Consider the following 16,037-nt stretch of genomic DNA (forward strand, 5'->3'; position numbering starts at 1 on the left):
TGAGAGGCAAGGGAATGTGGGTGTTGGCGCAATCCTCATGCACTACATAAGGCTGCCATACTAGCTCATACACACAAGAGTATATGGAGAGACGGTTTGGTCAGGTGGATGGTTGACAGACACTCCAGCATGTGATGTCTTATCATCTGATTTTTAAAGCAGGAAGATTAGCTCCATTCACATGGGTTTTTAAAGAGGGTTTCAGAAAATCTGGAAGGATTTAAAAGATCTAGATTAGAAAGTTTGGAAACGTTTGAAATGATTTTGAAAATGGAGATACTCCAACTGCTACAAATAGCCAAATTCCATGAGGAATGGTTACTAAATCTCTTCTTTCAATGCATATTTCAGCACTTTTAAAGTCGCTTGGGGGTGAGAACTGGAAGTTTGACAGTTTAAGCTAAAATCCCCTGCTGAAAACACTCATTTAGAGACTATCTTGGGTTAATTTATGGAGAACTGTGTTTCTTTATTCCATTAGCAGTTTAAGAGAGTGAACGATCTGAATTCAGATCTATAAGGTAAGAGCATGTTTCTAAAAGAAGGTGTGTATTAACTGGTCTGCTGTTGGCATCAGGGTTTGTAATCTAAATGGTAATATCAGGAACTCTCTATTTGACATGAATGTGCAAAGGAACCATCAGCCGCATGCTTTACAACTTCAAGAACCATTGAAAGGTGTGTTAAGGGACTGATGGATGCATGCCATTTTTTACAGAATATAATTTTTTCACAAAAATATTAAGCAGCATAACTGATTTCAACATTGATAATAAAATAAGTATTTCTTAAGCACCAAATCAGCATATTAGAACGATTTCTGAAGGATCATGTGACACTAAAGACTAAAGTAATGGCTTCTGAAAATTCAGCTTTGCCAAGACATGAATAAATTACATTTTAAAATAGATTAAAATAGTTTAAATTGTAATAATATTTCACAATAGAACTCTTTTTACTGTATTTTTGATCACATAAATCTAGCCTTGGTGATCATAGTTCATCCAGAAATAAAAATTCTGTCATCATTTACTCACCCTCATATCCTTCCAATCCAGCATGGCTTTCTTTCATCTGTGGAAGATATTGTGAAAAATGTACAAAAAAGTATCTAAGTCCAATCAATTCACTGACCTTCCTGACTCTTGCAATGAATCCAAATCCACTTTTCTGCCATGTAGTGGCTGATATTTGAATCAGTCTTTGTTGAAACCTGGTGACATGTTTCAGCAGGAAGGTTGACTGGACATACTTTAAATGCCTTTCTGTTGAGGCAATGTCCTTCTCCTTGGATTGCAGAATGTATTTTGTCATCAGATGTCCGTAATATTCAACACTTCATTTTTCATTGCTTATTTTGAGATAATATGCCAGGCGGATTTGACCTTGGAATCTTGGATGACATGCAGCTCATCCGTAATGCATCTGGCATCCCGTTACCAATATCAACTTTTTAAATGTTACTTTCAGCAAGGATATCTGCAAAATGACTAAATCGAAATCGTACATTTTTCAACTTGTGATGCCATTTAACTGTCAAGCTCAAAGTGACAGTTAAATTCCCTCGCTTCAGTGCAAATCAGAGTGCAGAGAGCCATATTAAGCAGCAAAGGAGCATGAAAAGTCAATTCGATGGCATATTAAACACGAGGGTGCATGTAGCCTCAGAAGCAGCTTCTGGAACAACTTCTGTTCTGCAGAATTATAGGCACAAACTCAATACAACATAAAGTAACAGATGTTATAAAGAAATAAATGCATAAAGCCAGAGGGGTGTAGTTCAGGGGTACATTTTGTCATTAAGGTACGCAGGAGCCTTAAGCTTTGAGTCATAACCGTTTTTTCCCCAGCTAACAAAATGGCACAGAGGAGCCTTAGGAGTGATTTAGTGAGCAATAAAAGCTGTCCTGATGAAATAATAAAATAAAATAGCAAGAAAATAAATATGAAATAAAAACGAATGATCTCTGTAATATTCAGTATATACGATCATGCTGTATAATGACAATAATAAATGTTTCTTCAACTTTTTTGTGCAATGCAAATTTAGTAATGAGATTTTGAAGGCCGAAATGTATTTTATTATTAAAAATACCACAATGCACACACACACACACACACACACACACACACACATAATACATTATATGTATATATGTGTGTGTGTGTGTGTGTGTGTGTGTGTATTTTAAGATTGTTGGGTGTGATATGTACCCAGTTATTTCCACTAACTCTGCCTCACTTTCTACATTTATACATTTAAATTCATTCAACAAACACTTTTATCCAAAGTGACTTACAAATGAGAAACATCACAAGCAATTTGTCCTAGAGCCAAAAAATATTCCTAGTGCACAATGCCAAGTTTCCCATAAACAAGATCAGTAAACGCACAACAGACATGAAATGCACAAAAGAGCAGAACGAGAACCATTTTTATATTGTATAAATAAATAGGAGTCATAGTAAGTGCTTTTGTTTATGGTTGTAGATTTAAGTGCTTTGAAAGACATGATTATTTAGCTTTTTATTATATGCACAAAGTTTATTTTTCCTTTGAATACAGTAACTTTTCCCTTTCCTGCGCTATGTGACTGTTCATGTCCTTGACATTTTGTCCTCATAACTGCCAGTCTGTGATGTGTTGCTGCTTCCTTTCTGTCCTATATGTTTGTATTCCGTCCATTTGTATATTCTCTGTGTATTCTCTCTGGTCAGCTAGGCAGACTGACTGAGAAATTATTTTGCGATGATAGATCCTTAGAAGAACAACGAAAACTCAGGAGAGAGATACAAAAGAGACGGAAAAAGGAAAAAATGAGAAGCGAGATGCGAGTCTCCTTCAGGATTTACTTCTGACAAATACACAAACATGCAAATACTCAAACATGCATAAACACACAGGAATTAATTTAATGTGTAGTGTCTATTGATAAACTACCACTAGAGCCGACTTCATAATTAAGACATAATTTTACCAACGTGAAGAATTTATAATGAGTTCTGATAGTCCAAACATATCATGTCCCTCGGCATGCTATTGCTTTGGTAAACCAAAAAGCGAAAACAATTCAATGGTAGGTCATGGAGCAAACATCATTTGAAATAGCGAGTGGCTTATGAAGTGTTTGTGAACCAGCTTAAGTGTCAGGAGCCGTAATGACGTGCTTGAGTTTGACACTGATATAATGAACCCAAAACTGAAGACTCTTCATTCTGCTGAAGAACTGCACCAGCTGCTTCAGGAAAAAAGCAGAACTGAATGTTTTATAAAGTCCTTTTAATTCTCATAAGATCTTGTGGCACAGAAAACAAAACACATGCTCGAGATGCATTAAGATGCAATCAGGGTTATTATAGTTAGCTGAAACTAAAACTAAAACCATAAAAAAAATAAAACATGCTTGCAATAAAACAAACATTAAAAAACTTGTTTTATTTCAGCTATAGTTGCCTGTCATGGTTATGTTCAGTTAGTTCAGTGAGGTCTGTATTAGTTCTCGTTTGTTTCTATGGCAACTCATTTGTTAATCACATTCAGGTGTTCATGAGTTAGTTCCTCATTTACTCTATAAATATCCCCTATTATGTTTATTCTGTTTTTGGTTCTCGTTACGTTTACGTGTTAAGGTGTTGTTGTTATCATCATTGAGTTTATTAGAACCGACCCTCAAGAACAAGTACAATGAGAAAATGATACGGACTTACTGGCGCTGCAGATTCTCCTCCAACCCGAGAACCGAGTCTTCTGGGGAACTTGGGTACAAAACATGACGGCCTCTCCCTCACCGCTTGGGAGCCCGAGGCCACCACCAAGGTCGTCCGAGTCCCAGAGCCAGAGATGAGGCAGGCTGATCAGTCCACCCCAGAGCCAGAAGCGGACTGGGACCTGATCGATCTGTGGACCACAGATCCTACTCCCACCCAAAGACCCACCCCTGCGTCCTTGCCTGACTATCTATGCCATTGGCCGTACTCTCTACCGGTGAGAAAGCGCAGGAGATGCCGCAGAAGACGGGAAGGCTTAGCTGTTAAGCTAAAGCTCTTCCTGGCACTCCATCACGAGTCTCAGCCTTCACTGGGGCATCCGATGGCGCTCTCTGGAGCCAGTACGCAATTGGATTATACCCTTGTTTCCGACTGCGGCGGTGCCGCTCCCTGTTTCTGCTCTCCTCGCTTTTACCATGGAGGAGTCTGCACGGACCATCTTCGCACGCTTCCTAGGGCGAAGCAGCCTAAGGTAACCAACGAGCACCTGCCACGGCTAAAAATGGCCTTGATCAACACCAGATCTGTGGTAAATAAAGACTTTCATCATTAATGATTTCTTCTCTTCTCTAGACTTGGATTTTTTTTATTTATAACTGAAACGTGGCTTTCTGCTGGGAGTCCTTTTTCTGAACTGCTACCGTTGAACTGCTTATTTTTCAATACTCCTCGTTTGACTGGTCGAGGTGGAGGATTGGCCTCCATTTACAAGAACGTGTTTTCTTGCCGCACTATTGCGTCGAATGAGTATAACAGCTTTGAATTGCAGCTGTTTATGCTGGAACTTCATGAGCCTCTTTTGATTGCAGTGATTTATCGTCCTAAACACAGCAAGGAGTTTTTAACTGAGTTTGCAGACTTCCTGAGAGAATTCATAACGAAATATGACAAACTTTTGATATTAGGAGATTTTAATGTTCATATTTGTTGTGCTGCTGACCTGTTAGCTAAGGAATTTTCAAACTTATTAAATGCCTTTGATTTGGCTCTTCAAGTCAATGTTCTCACTCATCATCATGGACATACACTTGACTTAGTGTTATCTCTCTAAGTGTTTCCCTCTGCAATCTTGAGGTGTGTGAAAATGTTTTTTTTCTGATCATAAGTCTTTTGCATTTAATGCTCCACAATCTATTACTTATGTTCGCCGTTCCCAGACCAAGAACTGAGCCTTGGCGAGACGATACAATACGCTCTCTACAAGGCAGATTTGTAGAAGAGAAAAGGGACAAACTTCAGGTCTCTTTTGAAATGTTAAGAGATTCGCTATCTCAATATCAAAAATCGGTAAAAGCAGCCAAATAAAGGTATTTTACTGAAATTTTTAATAAGAACTGTCATAGACCGAAAACTCTTTTTAATATTATCAATGCCACTATCAACCCTCCTGTCTGCTCGCTCACTGATGTGTCTTCATCTATGTGTGAGGACTTTCTCAAACAAGGCCTTGATGTTGTTAGTTCTCTTCTCCTGGTCATGTTAAATCGCTGTTTAGAAACTGGTATTATACCCGATCTGCTAAACCACGCATCAGTCCACCCCTTGCTTAAAAAACAGAACCTAGACCCCACAGTGTTAGCCAATTTTAGACCCATCTCCAATTTGTCTTTTATTACTAAGATTTTGGAAAAAATATTCCTGCAACAACTGCGAAGCTTCCTAGCTGATAATGTGAATTTTTTTTTTCTTTTTTTTCATTTTTCAGTCTGGGTTTAGAAAACATCACTCCACAGGGACTACTTTGTTGAAGGTTTTTAATTATGTACTAATAACCTGTGATTCTGGCGACTATGCTGTTTTTGTGCTTTAACTGCTGCATTTGATACAGTAGATCATGCTGTTCTTATTGCCCGGTTGGAACATCATGCAGGCATTACAGGCAGTGCACTGGACTGGTTTAAATCTTATCTTACCAACCGAAGCATCTCAGTGAAGTTTGGAGAACATGCCTCTAGTAATGCTGTGTTATCTTGTGAGGTTCCTCAAGGGTCCATTTTGGGCCCATTCTTTTTTTCTTTATACATGCTTCCACTTGGTTCTATTATTAGAAAACATGGGCTGTCATTCCATTGTTACGCAGACGACACTCAAATTTATCTGCCCTTAAAACGCTTTTCAAATGGTCGGGACACTCTTATGGCCTGTTTGACTGATGTAAAGACCTGGTTGTCTTTAAACTTTCTGAATTTTAATGAGAGTAAAACGGAAATGATTATATTTGGACCCTCCAATTCTTCCATCACTCCTAAACAAAATTTTGGTGGTTTGTTCTCTTGTGTGAAGCCCTGGGTGAGAAACGTGGGCGTGGTGTTTGAATCTCTGAAATATGATAGGCAGATTTAGTTGTGAAATCCTGCTTTTTCCAGCTGCTATCAAAAGTAAAGACATTTTCTTTCTTTTAAAAATTCCAAAAAAGTAATCCATGCATTTATTTCTTCAAAACTGCAATTCTCTTTACGTTGGGATTAGTCATTCAGATGTGTCACGATTACAATTAGTCCAAAATGCGGCAGCTAGACTTCTGACGGAGGCACAAAAACGGGATCATATCACTCCTATCTTACGTTCCTTACACTGGTTGCCAGTGCGCTACAGAGTGAATTTTAAACTTTTACTTCTCGTGTACAAATCTTTAAATGGTATGGCTCCACCCTATCTGTCTGTCCTATTGACTGAGCACCATCCAATTAGATCACTCCGGTCATCCAATCAGAGACTCCTGTCTATCCCTAAGTCAAAACTGAAGTGTAGGGGGGACCGTGCTTTTTCTGTTGCCCCCAGACTCTGGAATAACTTGCCCATTTCGATTAGACTGGCCTATCTGTTTTTAAATCTAAGTTAAAAACATTTTTGTTTGATAAAGCATTTAATACATGTTGAAGCACCCTTCAATTGTACTTCATTGTTATTTAAAAATTTTGAAACACTTATTTTATGGTATTTTACTTACATTTTATTTGTTCGGTGTTGTATTGTTGTTAGTTTTTGTGGTTTTTAGTTATTGTAAAGCACATTGGACAATGTGGGTTGTATTTAATTGTGCTATATAAATAAATTGCCGTTTATCTTCGTCGTGTGAGTTTCTACTACAAAGCCTTTGTGGTTGTGACATTGCCAAAGCAACATTTCTCATTTTCTTTCTAATTCAGATGTTTTATTTAAATAATTGTTTGCTCTTTTTTTTCCATTGATGTAAAATAACAAACAGATACACTTATACTTAAAAACATATAGATATTTAAAAAAATAAAAATAAATAAATGACAAAAACACACAACAAAATTACTAAAACTTTAACTCAAATTAAAATGGAAAATACAAACACCAGTTCAAAATATGAATTAAAACCTACAATAGTATCTCAATTATACTGAAATAAAACCGTGGTCATCTGGCTGATGCAGGTTTGAGACTCCCTAAAAAATGTCAATATAACAATATATTTATTATTTTGTATAATGCCATATGTCATATATACTGGGCTTGTTTGGTTGTCCAAATACTTCTCGGGGCCACTGTACATCTAATAAAAATGTATGTATGGCAAATAAAATAATTAAAATATATAATTATATACAGGCTTACATTTAAATGATAAAATAAAATAAAATTTTAATAAAAATTATTAGTTCTCATCTATTATGTGCCTGATAAGTTAAAAGCTTAACATCATAAATTACAGTTCTCTGCAGCATTGCAATCCCAGACAAAATCTATTGACCTTTCAGCCCGACATTCAGTACCTAAAGGATTCAGCAATTCTCAGATGATCTGGGAAGGGTTGTGTTATCCCAAAGGTCACGATGGTAGAGTCTGAGAAGGACATTAACCAAATAGGCAATCTTTCTGGCCCAGAACCACCTTTTCTTCATTGGAAATATGCTAAATGTGGTTACTTTGGACACTGGCTCTGGCATTAGTACCCTGTTGCCGAGTAAAATGTAAGAATGGATCCAGAGTCCAGCTCCTCTGTCTGTTCTCCTCAACATGCCCACATTCTTCTCTCCACTATTACATTATATTAAAGTCATTCATCAAAACTGACATTCTATCTGTGCAGTATGCACATCATAATTATTTTAATTCATGTGCCCTCATAATCTTTAATGAAAATAACTTCCCCTCTCTCTTGCAGCAACATCTCCTCTCTGATGACGTGTTTACTGACTTCACAGCAATAGCAAACCACAACCATCCAATCAATTCCTGATGGGCAAAATCAAGTCGTGCCCTACATTCTTTCTTGTTCGAGAAGCCATTTTACTCGGATAAACAATAGGAAATAAAAGTCTATTGCAACTTCCGTTTCAATCACCTATAAAAAAAATTACTATTAAAAGTACTCCGTTACGTCTTACCGGACGAGCCCCCACTTATCCCACCCATAACACAATTTACAACAATTTGTTAATTTATCCATAATCATAAACAAAGTCCTATAAATTAAATAATACATAATTTAAATCTCTAAGGTATTTTTTTGGTTTAAATTATATAAATTATAATATATATGTGAATAGAAACTTGGGCATTGCGTTACTGCTGATGCTTTTTCTATCAATGGTTTTCCTCCTATTACAGATAATGGTAATCAGTTCTGTCCTTTGTCTTCATTTTAATAAGGCTGATAGCAATGGTACTGTGCATTATTCATGTAGAGGGGGGTTAAAGCTTTAACAGCACCTCTGGAATGGCTGGAGATCAATGCGTTATGCCCTGCAGCAGTGACAACTCGACCAGCAGCATGTGATGTGGGCTGCCGTTTAATTTCATTTCACGCTCAGGATCTGAGTGCTACCTCTCATACTAGAGAGAGAGAGAGAGAGAGAGAGAGAGAGAGAGAGAGAGAGAGAGAGAGAGAGAGAGAGAGAGAGAGAGAGAGAGAGAGAGAGAGAGAGAGAGAGAGAGAGAGAGAGAGAGAGAGAGAGAGAGAGAGAGAGAGAGAGATGATAACCACAGATGATGGAATGGCTGTTGAAAATAAGGAGAAGAACGCGAGAAGGCTGAGAATGGATGAAGAGAGAAGTAGAAAAGGATGGAAAAGGATTTGTTTACATTGGGCATACAATAAGAGTAAATGAAGGTTATGAAATTCAAACTACAGACATCCCACTGTGCAATAATACTTAATACTGTCATAATTAGTCTTTGGCAATTAATTTTTTCATGTTTTATAATGAGCTACACAAAAATAAACTTGCAGTAACAAACACTTTAAGAATGTTTAGATACTTTTACTAAAAAACAAGAAAAAATACTGAGGAAGAGGTTTTTTTGTAGCGCAAATGAGGGAGTGAGATTCTCCATAAATTAATATCAGACACACAAGAGCAGCTAAAATATAATTTCTTGCATTAATAGTCCTGCGCTGTTTGTTCTAATGTAACCGGTTCTCCTCAACACGTTCAGAGCGTGATTCGAACTGTAGTCTCTGGCGAGGAGGCTAAAGACCGCAGCCACTGTCAGTCACTTGAGCGCCTCTTGAGATCAGGGGAGTGAGGTTTACACGCACAGCTCTTATTGGTCTACGGCAGTTACACTACAGGTTTGATATATCAATAATATAAAAATCTAGTTATATTCTAATATTTCCAGTATTGTTTACTGTGAACATTAAGTAAGTTCTGTAGGTTTTCAAGCAAAAGAAATGCCATGTTTTAGTTTATACTACTTGCATTTATTGCAAAGTGACATTTTACATACTTACAAACTCCACACGATCAAAAATTACAGTATCAACTTAGTGCCTTAAATCCAACAATATGATATATTAATAAAATAAAGCCAATTAGCCCATTGCGAGGTAACTAGAGATTACACCAGCTCCGGTGTGGATCCAGACTCTTACAAAGATTTCAGATGACCCAACACCTGTGAAGAGATGACGCCAACCCCTGCCAGGACTTCAGATAACAACTCTGAATCAACACACAAAAATGCATTTTCTGTGCAAAGCTGCTTTGATATTGTGAGAACAATATGTACTGTGATAGCTGCTATACAAATAAAACTATGTAGTGAAGAATAATATAGTGAGAACCAAACAAGCATGCAAAACAGAAGAGTAAATATACACAAGTTTCTTATTATCAGAAGAATATCCTAGACATACAGTACTTCAAAAGTGTATTCACCAACTGAACTATAGAAATTGAACCGGAATCCTTCAGCTGAGTTGAACCTCATACTGTTTCCGGAAACAGTCTCCAACAGGAAAGAACTCCCAGCAGCGTTCCTGGAACATCTTCCACACGTATGATTCCTGTTGTGTTAAAGAGTGTAGCAGTCAGAGTATTTTAAAACATTTTCACTCTGAAACTATCCATCTATCTTTTTTCAATAAAGATTCATGTCATTTGTGAATACAAGTTGTACCTGTCCAGTATGTTCTGTAACATCCTTATTTATGAGGTACATCAGAAAGAACCTAAAGGGCAAACAGAACACAAAACAAATGTTATCCACTTTCAGCAAATAAAAATAGAAATAAGACTCATATTTTAACAGATTAAACTTTGTTGGCATTGTTTATTTAACTTTAGGTCATGATTATGATGATTTTATTAACATTAACAATATTATCATGTTTTTTTTTGTTGGATACAGTGCTTTGGAAATACAATGGTATTCTTTAGAAAACCTTGAATTACAGTATCATGTAAATACAAAGGTATATGAATATGTTAATCATTCATTATTATCATGTTTCATTACCATTGTGGTACCACCACAGTACCTTTTTTGTCACAGGACATGCTCTCTTGTCCTGACCAGATGCACAATATACTTATTTTCCACCAGAATACTAATCTCACAACAGCCTTTAAAATTGTGACTGAAAAACATGATGGAAATTAGGCAAAACTGACCTCTGACCTTTTCTCAGTTCTCTAGTACTCACAGATAGTTGGCCAGGTTGTGTTCTTGCAGTGTGTGCGACTCGAAGCCATGGGGCATCGTGTCAAAGTACTCGCTCCCAATGCCACAGATAAAACACTTAGTCTGCAGCAAAAAACAGACTTAATGGCATGCGACATTCACTGTTTAATTATAGATGATCAATTAGCATTTAACTAACGTCTAATCCAAAGACCATCTGGCAGAGATTAATGACATATTTACTAACAGAGAAATAAAATATTAACTCACAAGTGCAATGTAGCTCTGATTTATAACTAAGGAAATGTTTGGGTTTCGATAAATTAATTCAGTGAGTTAATTGGAACACAAGAGGACAGGCAACATAAATTTGATTCAGGATGTAGCGTGGTGATAAAATAGTCAAATCTGAAGTTGAATGAAAACTCACCTCCATGTCCTCTTTAACCTGCTCCTGCTGGTCTCTCAACTCGCCAAATGCATCAATGATAAGACCTTTCAAATGATATGACAACAGAGCAATTCACCAGTCAAAAACACAATTAAGTTGCCAAATGCCAAACATTTGAATCATGAGTATTATTTGACCCCACGCATCAGACACACTTCTAGCATCACACAGTCCTCAGATCTCTTCCCATAAACCCCTCTCAGCATGTGAGTGTGAGATCTTTTAATGAAGCTCTCCAGCGCTGCTCTGCATGACTCAAGTTAGGGGACAAACTAAATAATAAAAAAAAAAACCTCGGCTTATTGTCCTTTTTGAAATTCGGTGCACATTTCAGTTTTTTGCCCTTTCACTAAAATGACTCTCACAATCTCTCTATCACTCACCCTGAATGATGGCAAGGAGGATGACGATGACGAAGAAGAAGAAGGTGATGTCGAAGATTACACGATAGAACTCAAACTCGTCACCGGCCGGGTCTTCAATTTCATCTCCAATCCCTCCTCCGGCTCGCACGCCAACGTACATGTGGAACATGTAACACTAAGCACACATAAAGATTTTTTTTTTTTTTTTAAGACACGTTCTAAGACACGAAACAAGCGGTTTGTGTGAGAAAACGAACAGTATTTATATCGTTTTTACCTTTTGTACAGAGCCACGTCCAAGTGATCTGAAGGCACGGGCGCTTCCTATTGTGTGACGTGTGCGCAGACTGGTGCATAGATATATACACTAGATGTTGCCTCGTTCCAATGAACTGCCGTAGCCAAGGCGGCATCTATTATATATATCTATGCACCGGTTTGCGTACACGTCACACAATAGGAAGCGCCCGCGCCTTCAGATCACTTGGACGTGGCTCTGTACAAAAGGTAAAAACGATATAAATACTGTTCGTTTTCTCACACAAACCGCTCGTTTCGTGTCTTAGGCCATCAATGTGTACTTATGATGGGGAATTGTTTAATTTGGACGATGGGGAATTGTTTTAATTTGGACTATGTGCATGCTCTTTGAGACAGTGACCATAGACCTGCATTATCTGACTGACAGACAAGAACGGTTTGACCTAAAAATATCAAAACTGAAACTACTGCGGAAAAAAAGACACCTACATCTTGGATGCCCTTGAGGTAAGATAAAACATACCAAAATTTAATTTCAAAGTGAACTATCCCTTTAATGCTCTCATGTTTTTGACATCAAACTCATGACTATTTCTAAACCTAAGAGATAAATAGACAGAGGGGCAACTCACTGTGAGCATATCATCACATTTCATGTCCACTGGTTCACCGTCCTCGCTCTTGTTGTAAAACTTGCGGAAGAAGTTAAAGGCAACCACGGTGTAGAGATACACGACCACGGCCAACAGTCCCACTGTCAAAACCAGCTGAGAAACAGACAACAGCCTTTCATCTCATCTTCGCTGATATACAGTGACCCAAAAAAGTGGACCGTGTCACACTTAAAAATGCACGAATCTTACTGCATTAGATGACAACAAGAAAATAAGAAACACCTGGCAGTGATTTTAAAGAAAGACGGCACAATAAGTTTGAGGTCAGTATGATTTTTTTCAATTAATAAAATTAAAACTTTTATTCAGCAAAGAGGCATTAAAATGATCAAAAGTGACAGTAAAGGCATTTATAATCTACAAAAAAATTATATTTCAAATAAATGCTGTTCTTTTGAACATTATATTCAATTATACAAGGAATCCTGAAAAATAATCACTGTTTCCACAAAAATATAAAGCAGCACAACTGTTTTCAACATTGATGAAAATAAGAAATGTTTCTAGAGCATCAAATCAGCTTTTTAGAATGATTTCTGTAAGATCATGTGACACTGAAAACTGAAAATTCATTTTAAAATATATTAAAATAGTTAACAGTTATTTAAAACCAGTATATAAACATACAATATAAAAAATAAATAAAACATGGCCAGTTAGGTCTAGTATATTTTTTTAGGTGTTTGGTGTTTTAAGCCCCCGAACAGTGCCTTCCAGGCAGCGAGGGGATGGGTAGGTTTTAGGTTGAGGGTAGGGTTAGCTGCCTCTAAGGAGCCATTGGGGGCTTAAAACACCATCGAGCATTTTTTTATTTGTTACATACTATAATGATATTCATATTTTTGTAATTATGACTTGAGGGTCTAAACACATTTTGGGGCCACTGTACATTCACTCACACACTCTCTCTCTCTCACACACACACACACACACAAATGTAGTACCTGTTTGCCATTATGTGTAACAGACGATAGTATGGTGCGCAGTGTTTTGAAGCCCATGGCGATGTCTAGCAGGTGCGCAGCGAAGAAAAAATTGTTATAATGACCCAGAACTGACACAAACATATACCAGGCCAGGTAAAGGAAGGACTGAAAGAAAGCAAAACACAATTTCATGTTAGATTTCACTCACTGATTGCCAATTCCTTCTGTTATAACACTTTGAGTGTTCAAAGAGTCAGGAATCTTACATTGTCAGTGAAAACAACTCCCAGCTTCCAAATCTGGTATTTCAAATCAACGGTGTTTAATCTGAAACTGTGAAAACATGAGAATGATTTATTTGATTTATTTTAAGCCTATCGCATTGAACACTGCTGCCATCAACTGGCACAAAGTGATGGCAGTACATCCTTTTTTCATTGCCAGTCTGAAGATGAACTTATTGGGCGATTTCCCTGAACAGAAGCTGGTTTGGTTGGTGAAATTCTTATACTAAATGAAAGCAGAGGGATGTAACTCACAGGGCAGTAATGGCAGCCTTTTGTATGGGTCTCTTCCTCTCATGAGTCTCTAAGCTGAAGTCCAGAGCAGCTTTATCCAAACCTAGAAGCTCGCTGACGCGTGCTGATCCATACAGCTCTCCATATTTCGCCATCACCTGCAGCACGGAAAGCAATAACAGAATGAATCAAAAACAGAAAAACAGTTTGAACCTGCAGCTTACATAACACAGCTTACTGTACCACATCAATGGATTGGATCATTATTACTGGTGCTGAACCCAAGTATTATATTTGGCACGTAATTCATCCAACACGGTTCATGCTGCAGACACGAATGATATCTCAAACCATGAGTCTTATTGTGGAGAGGTCTGCTGTTGCTTTTCTAAGCCACTGGCCTTACGATTTCCACATGGCAGATGATAAAAAAGAAAGCATCCCATAGAATGACACTGAAAGAGGGAATTAAGAGCCTGAATATCATAGAGAAGGGTGGGCCAGTAAATAATCACCTAGAAACCACTCGGAACACCCTAGCAACTGCATAGCAATGGCCCCACAACACCCTACCATCATGACAGTGAGGTGACGTCATTTTTTTTTCTTTCAGAAAACGTAGAAATCTCTTAAAATACCACAGGCACAAATGTAAAAATTAAAAGAAAATCTAGTTATTATTAAAAATCTAGTTATTATTATAATTAGTGTCACAGATGTTAGTCACAGATGAGTCACAGATGTTAAAGCTTTGAGATAATTTCATACTATGATGTTTTTAAATGTTTTTTTTACATTTTAGAACTGACATGTCAGTTTTAGACATTCAAGTTTTTAGAGTTGATGTAATTTAAAATACCATGACATAGAAAAAAGAAAGAAAATGCCTCAAAAAAAACATTACTGGTGTGCATCTTGAGACAAAACAATGGCACAGACATATTTTAAGATATGTCAGTGTAAGTTGCTTTCAGTTAAAACAGCTCAACATTTTAGTCTGGGACTAGCTTAAGCCTTGTCTATCAAACCAGGGGTATGTCACAATGTTAGAGCTGTGAGATACTTTCTATGATGTTCTTAAATGTTTTTGAAAGTAACTTTTAGAAAACATATTTCATTTGTTCATCTTACCTTCCTTTTTACAAATTTATCCCAATAATTGCTTGGGTATGATCTGAAAAACAGCAAAGAAAACCGAAAATATTCCTGAAGAGGTGCAACATTTGTACTGTGTAGTAGTGATAATTCGTCAATCAATGTTAAATTTTGAAATTCATATAGAAGGTCAGCCATTGTTTCATTGCTTATAATGTGAGCCTTTATAAGGCAGTTATGCAACTCTTACGGTGTATTGATGACCATTCTGTCCCACTGGCCTTTAATGTCATCTTCAGAAGGTTGCTCAATGATGTAGAGTCCGTCAAACTCCAGTTTACGAGCCAGCTCCTTCTCTCGCTTAAAAATTACTAAAGGAACCTGTCAGGGGTCAAATGATGAAAAAGGTAGTTTTATTCACCGGAGACCATATAAAAAAATCTGAGATTAAACATGGAAATTAATAAACACATTTTTGTATTTGAAATAATAAAAACAAAGGAAGAATTCTAATCCGAAATGAATATGAAATAATTCTGATTCAGATTTCTAGGTCACTAATCTTTGTACGGACGGTCAGATGTTCTTGCTTCCATTGAAGCACAAGATGCTCTTTAGATCATCTCAAATTCTGCTGGAGAACATGATGATCAGGTTCATGCAGCTCAAGTGCAAAATAAGGTGAAAAATAAAAATATTTTCAATACTGATTTCAGACTTGTGAACCCACTGTACATCTGAGAGCTTTAACAAAAGCCAGAAGAGAGACATTTATTTACTATATCAAAGACATACGTTTAGTTTCACCATAAGAAATATAGTGGGTTACTTGCACAGACCTTCAGACAGTAGTAGCCGATGATACAGCAGAGTGAGATGAGTGTGTGCAAGACAGCCAGGATGCGAAGAATCATTTTCATGTAGCCAGTGTTCTCTTCTAGTTCTAAATAACATTTCTGTGACCCCTTGGGTCTGTCGTCACAAAGAGCGATCTCCATATTTTTATCATCACCAATGTTCGATGAAACCTAAATAAAAAATTTATTTATATCATTGTTTTTGGTCAAATTTAGGTGTCAAAAACATGTCTGGAAATAAGC

General features: G+C 37.1%; 1 protein-coding gene across 1 annotated transcript in view; it reads right to left on the reverse strand.

Annotated features, from left to right (window-relative positions):
- Positions 1–9,427: 9,427 nt before the first annotated feature.
- The window catches only part of ryr2b (ryanodine receptor 2b (cardiac)), a 64,825-nt gene continuing 58,215 nt past the window's right edge, over positions 9,428–16,037 (reverse strand). Inside the window, exons 92-103 of the mRNA XM_079854126.1 lie at positions 15,777–15,965; positions 15,188–15,318; positions 14,974–15,016; positions 13,864–14,000; positions 13,591–13,657; positions 13,343–13,489; positions 12,357–12,491; positions 11,482–11,638; positions 11,078–11,142; positions 10,670–10,770; positions 10,144–10,195; positions 9,428–10,030 (exon numbers count right to left, since the gene is read on the reverse strand). Of these exons, the coding sequence (XP_079710252.1) occupies positions 9,935–10,030; positions 10,144–10,195; positions 10,670–10,770; positions 11,078–11,142; positions 11,482–11,638; positions 12,357–12,491; positions 13,343–13,489; positions 13,591–13,657; positions 13,864–14,000; positions 14,974–15,016; positions 15,188–15,318; positions 15,777–15,965 (1,320 nt within the window). The 3' untranslated portion in view covers positions 9,428–9,934. The remainder of the gene's footprint in view (positions 10,031–10,143; positions 10,196–10,669; positions 10,771–11,077; positions 11,143–11,481; positions 11,639–12,356; positions 12,492–13,342; positions 13,490–13,590; positions 13,658–13,863; positions 14,001–14,973; positions 15,017–15,187; positions 15,319–15,776; positions 15,966–16,037) is intronic.

The sequence above is a fragment of the Squalius cephalus genome (genome assembly GCF_949319135.1).
Source record: "Squalius cephalus genome assembly, chromosome: 20".
NCBI lineage: Eukaryota > Metazoa > Chordata > Actinopteri > Cypriniformes > Leuciscidae > Squalius > Squalius cephalus.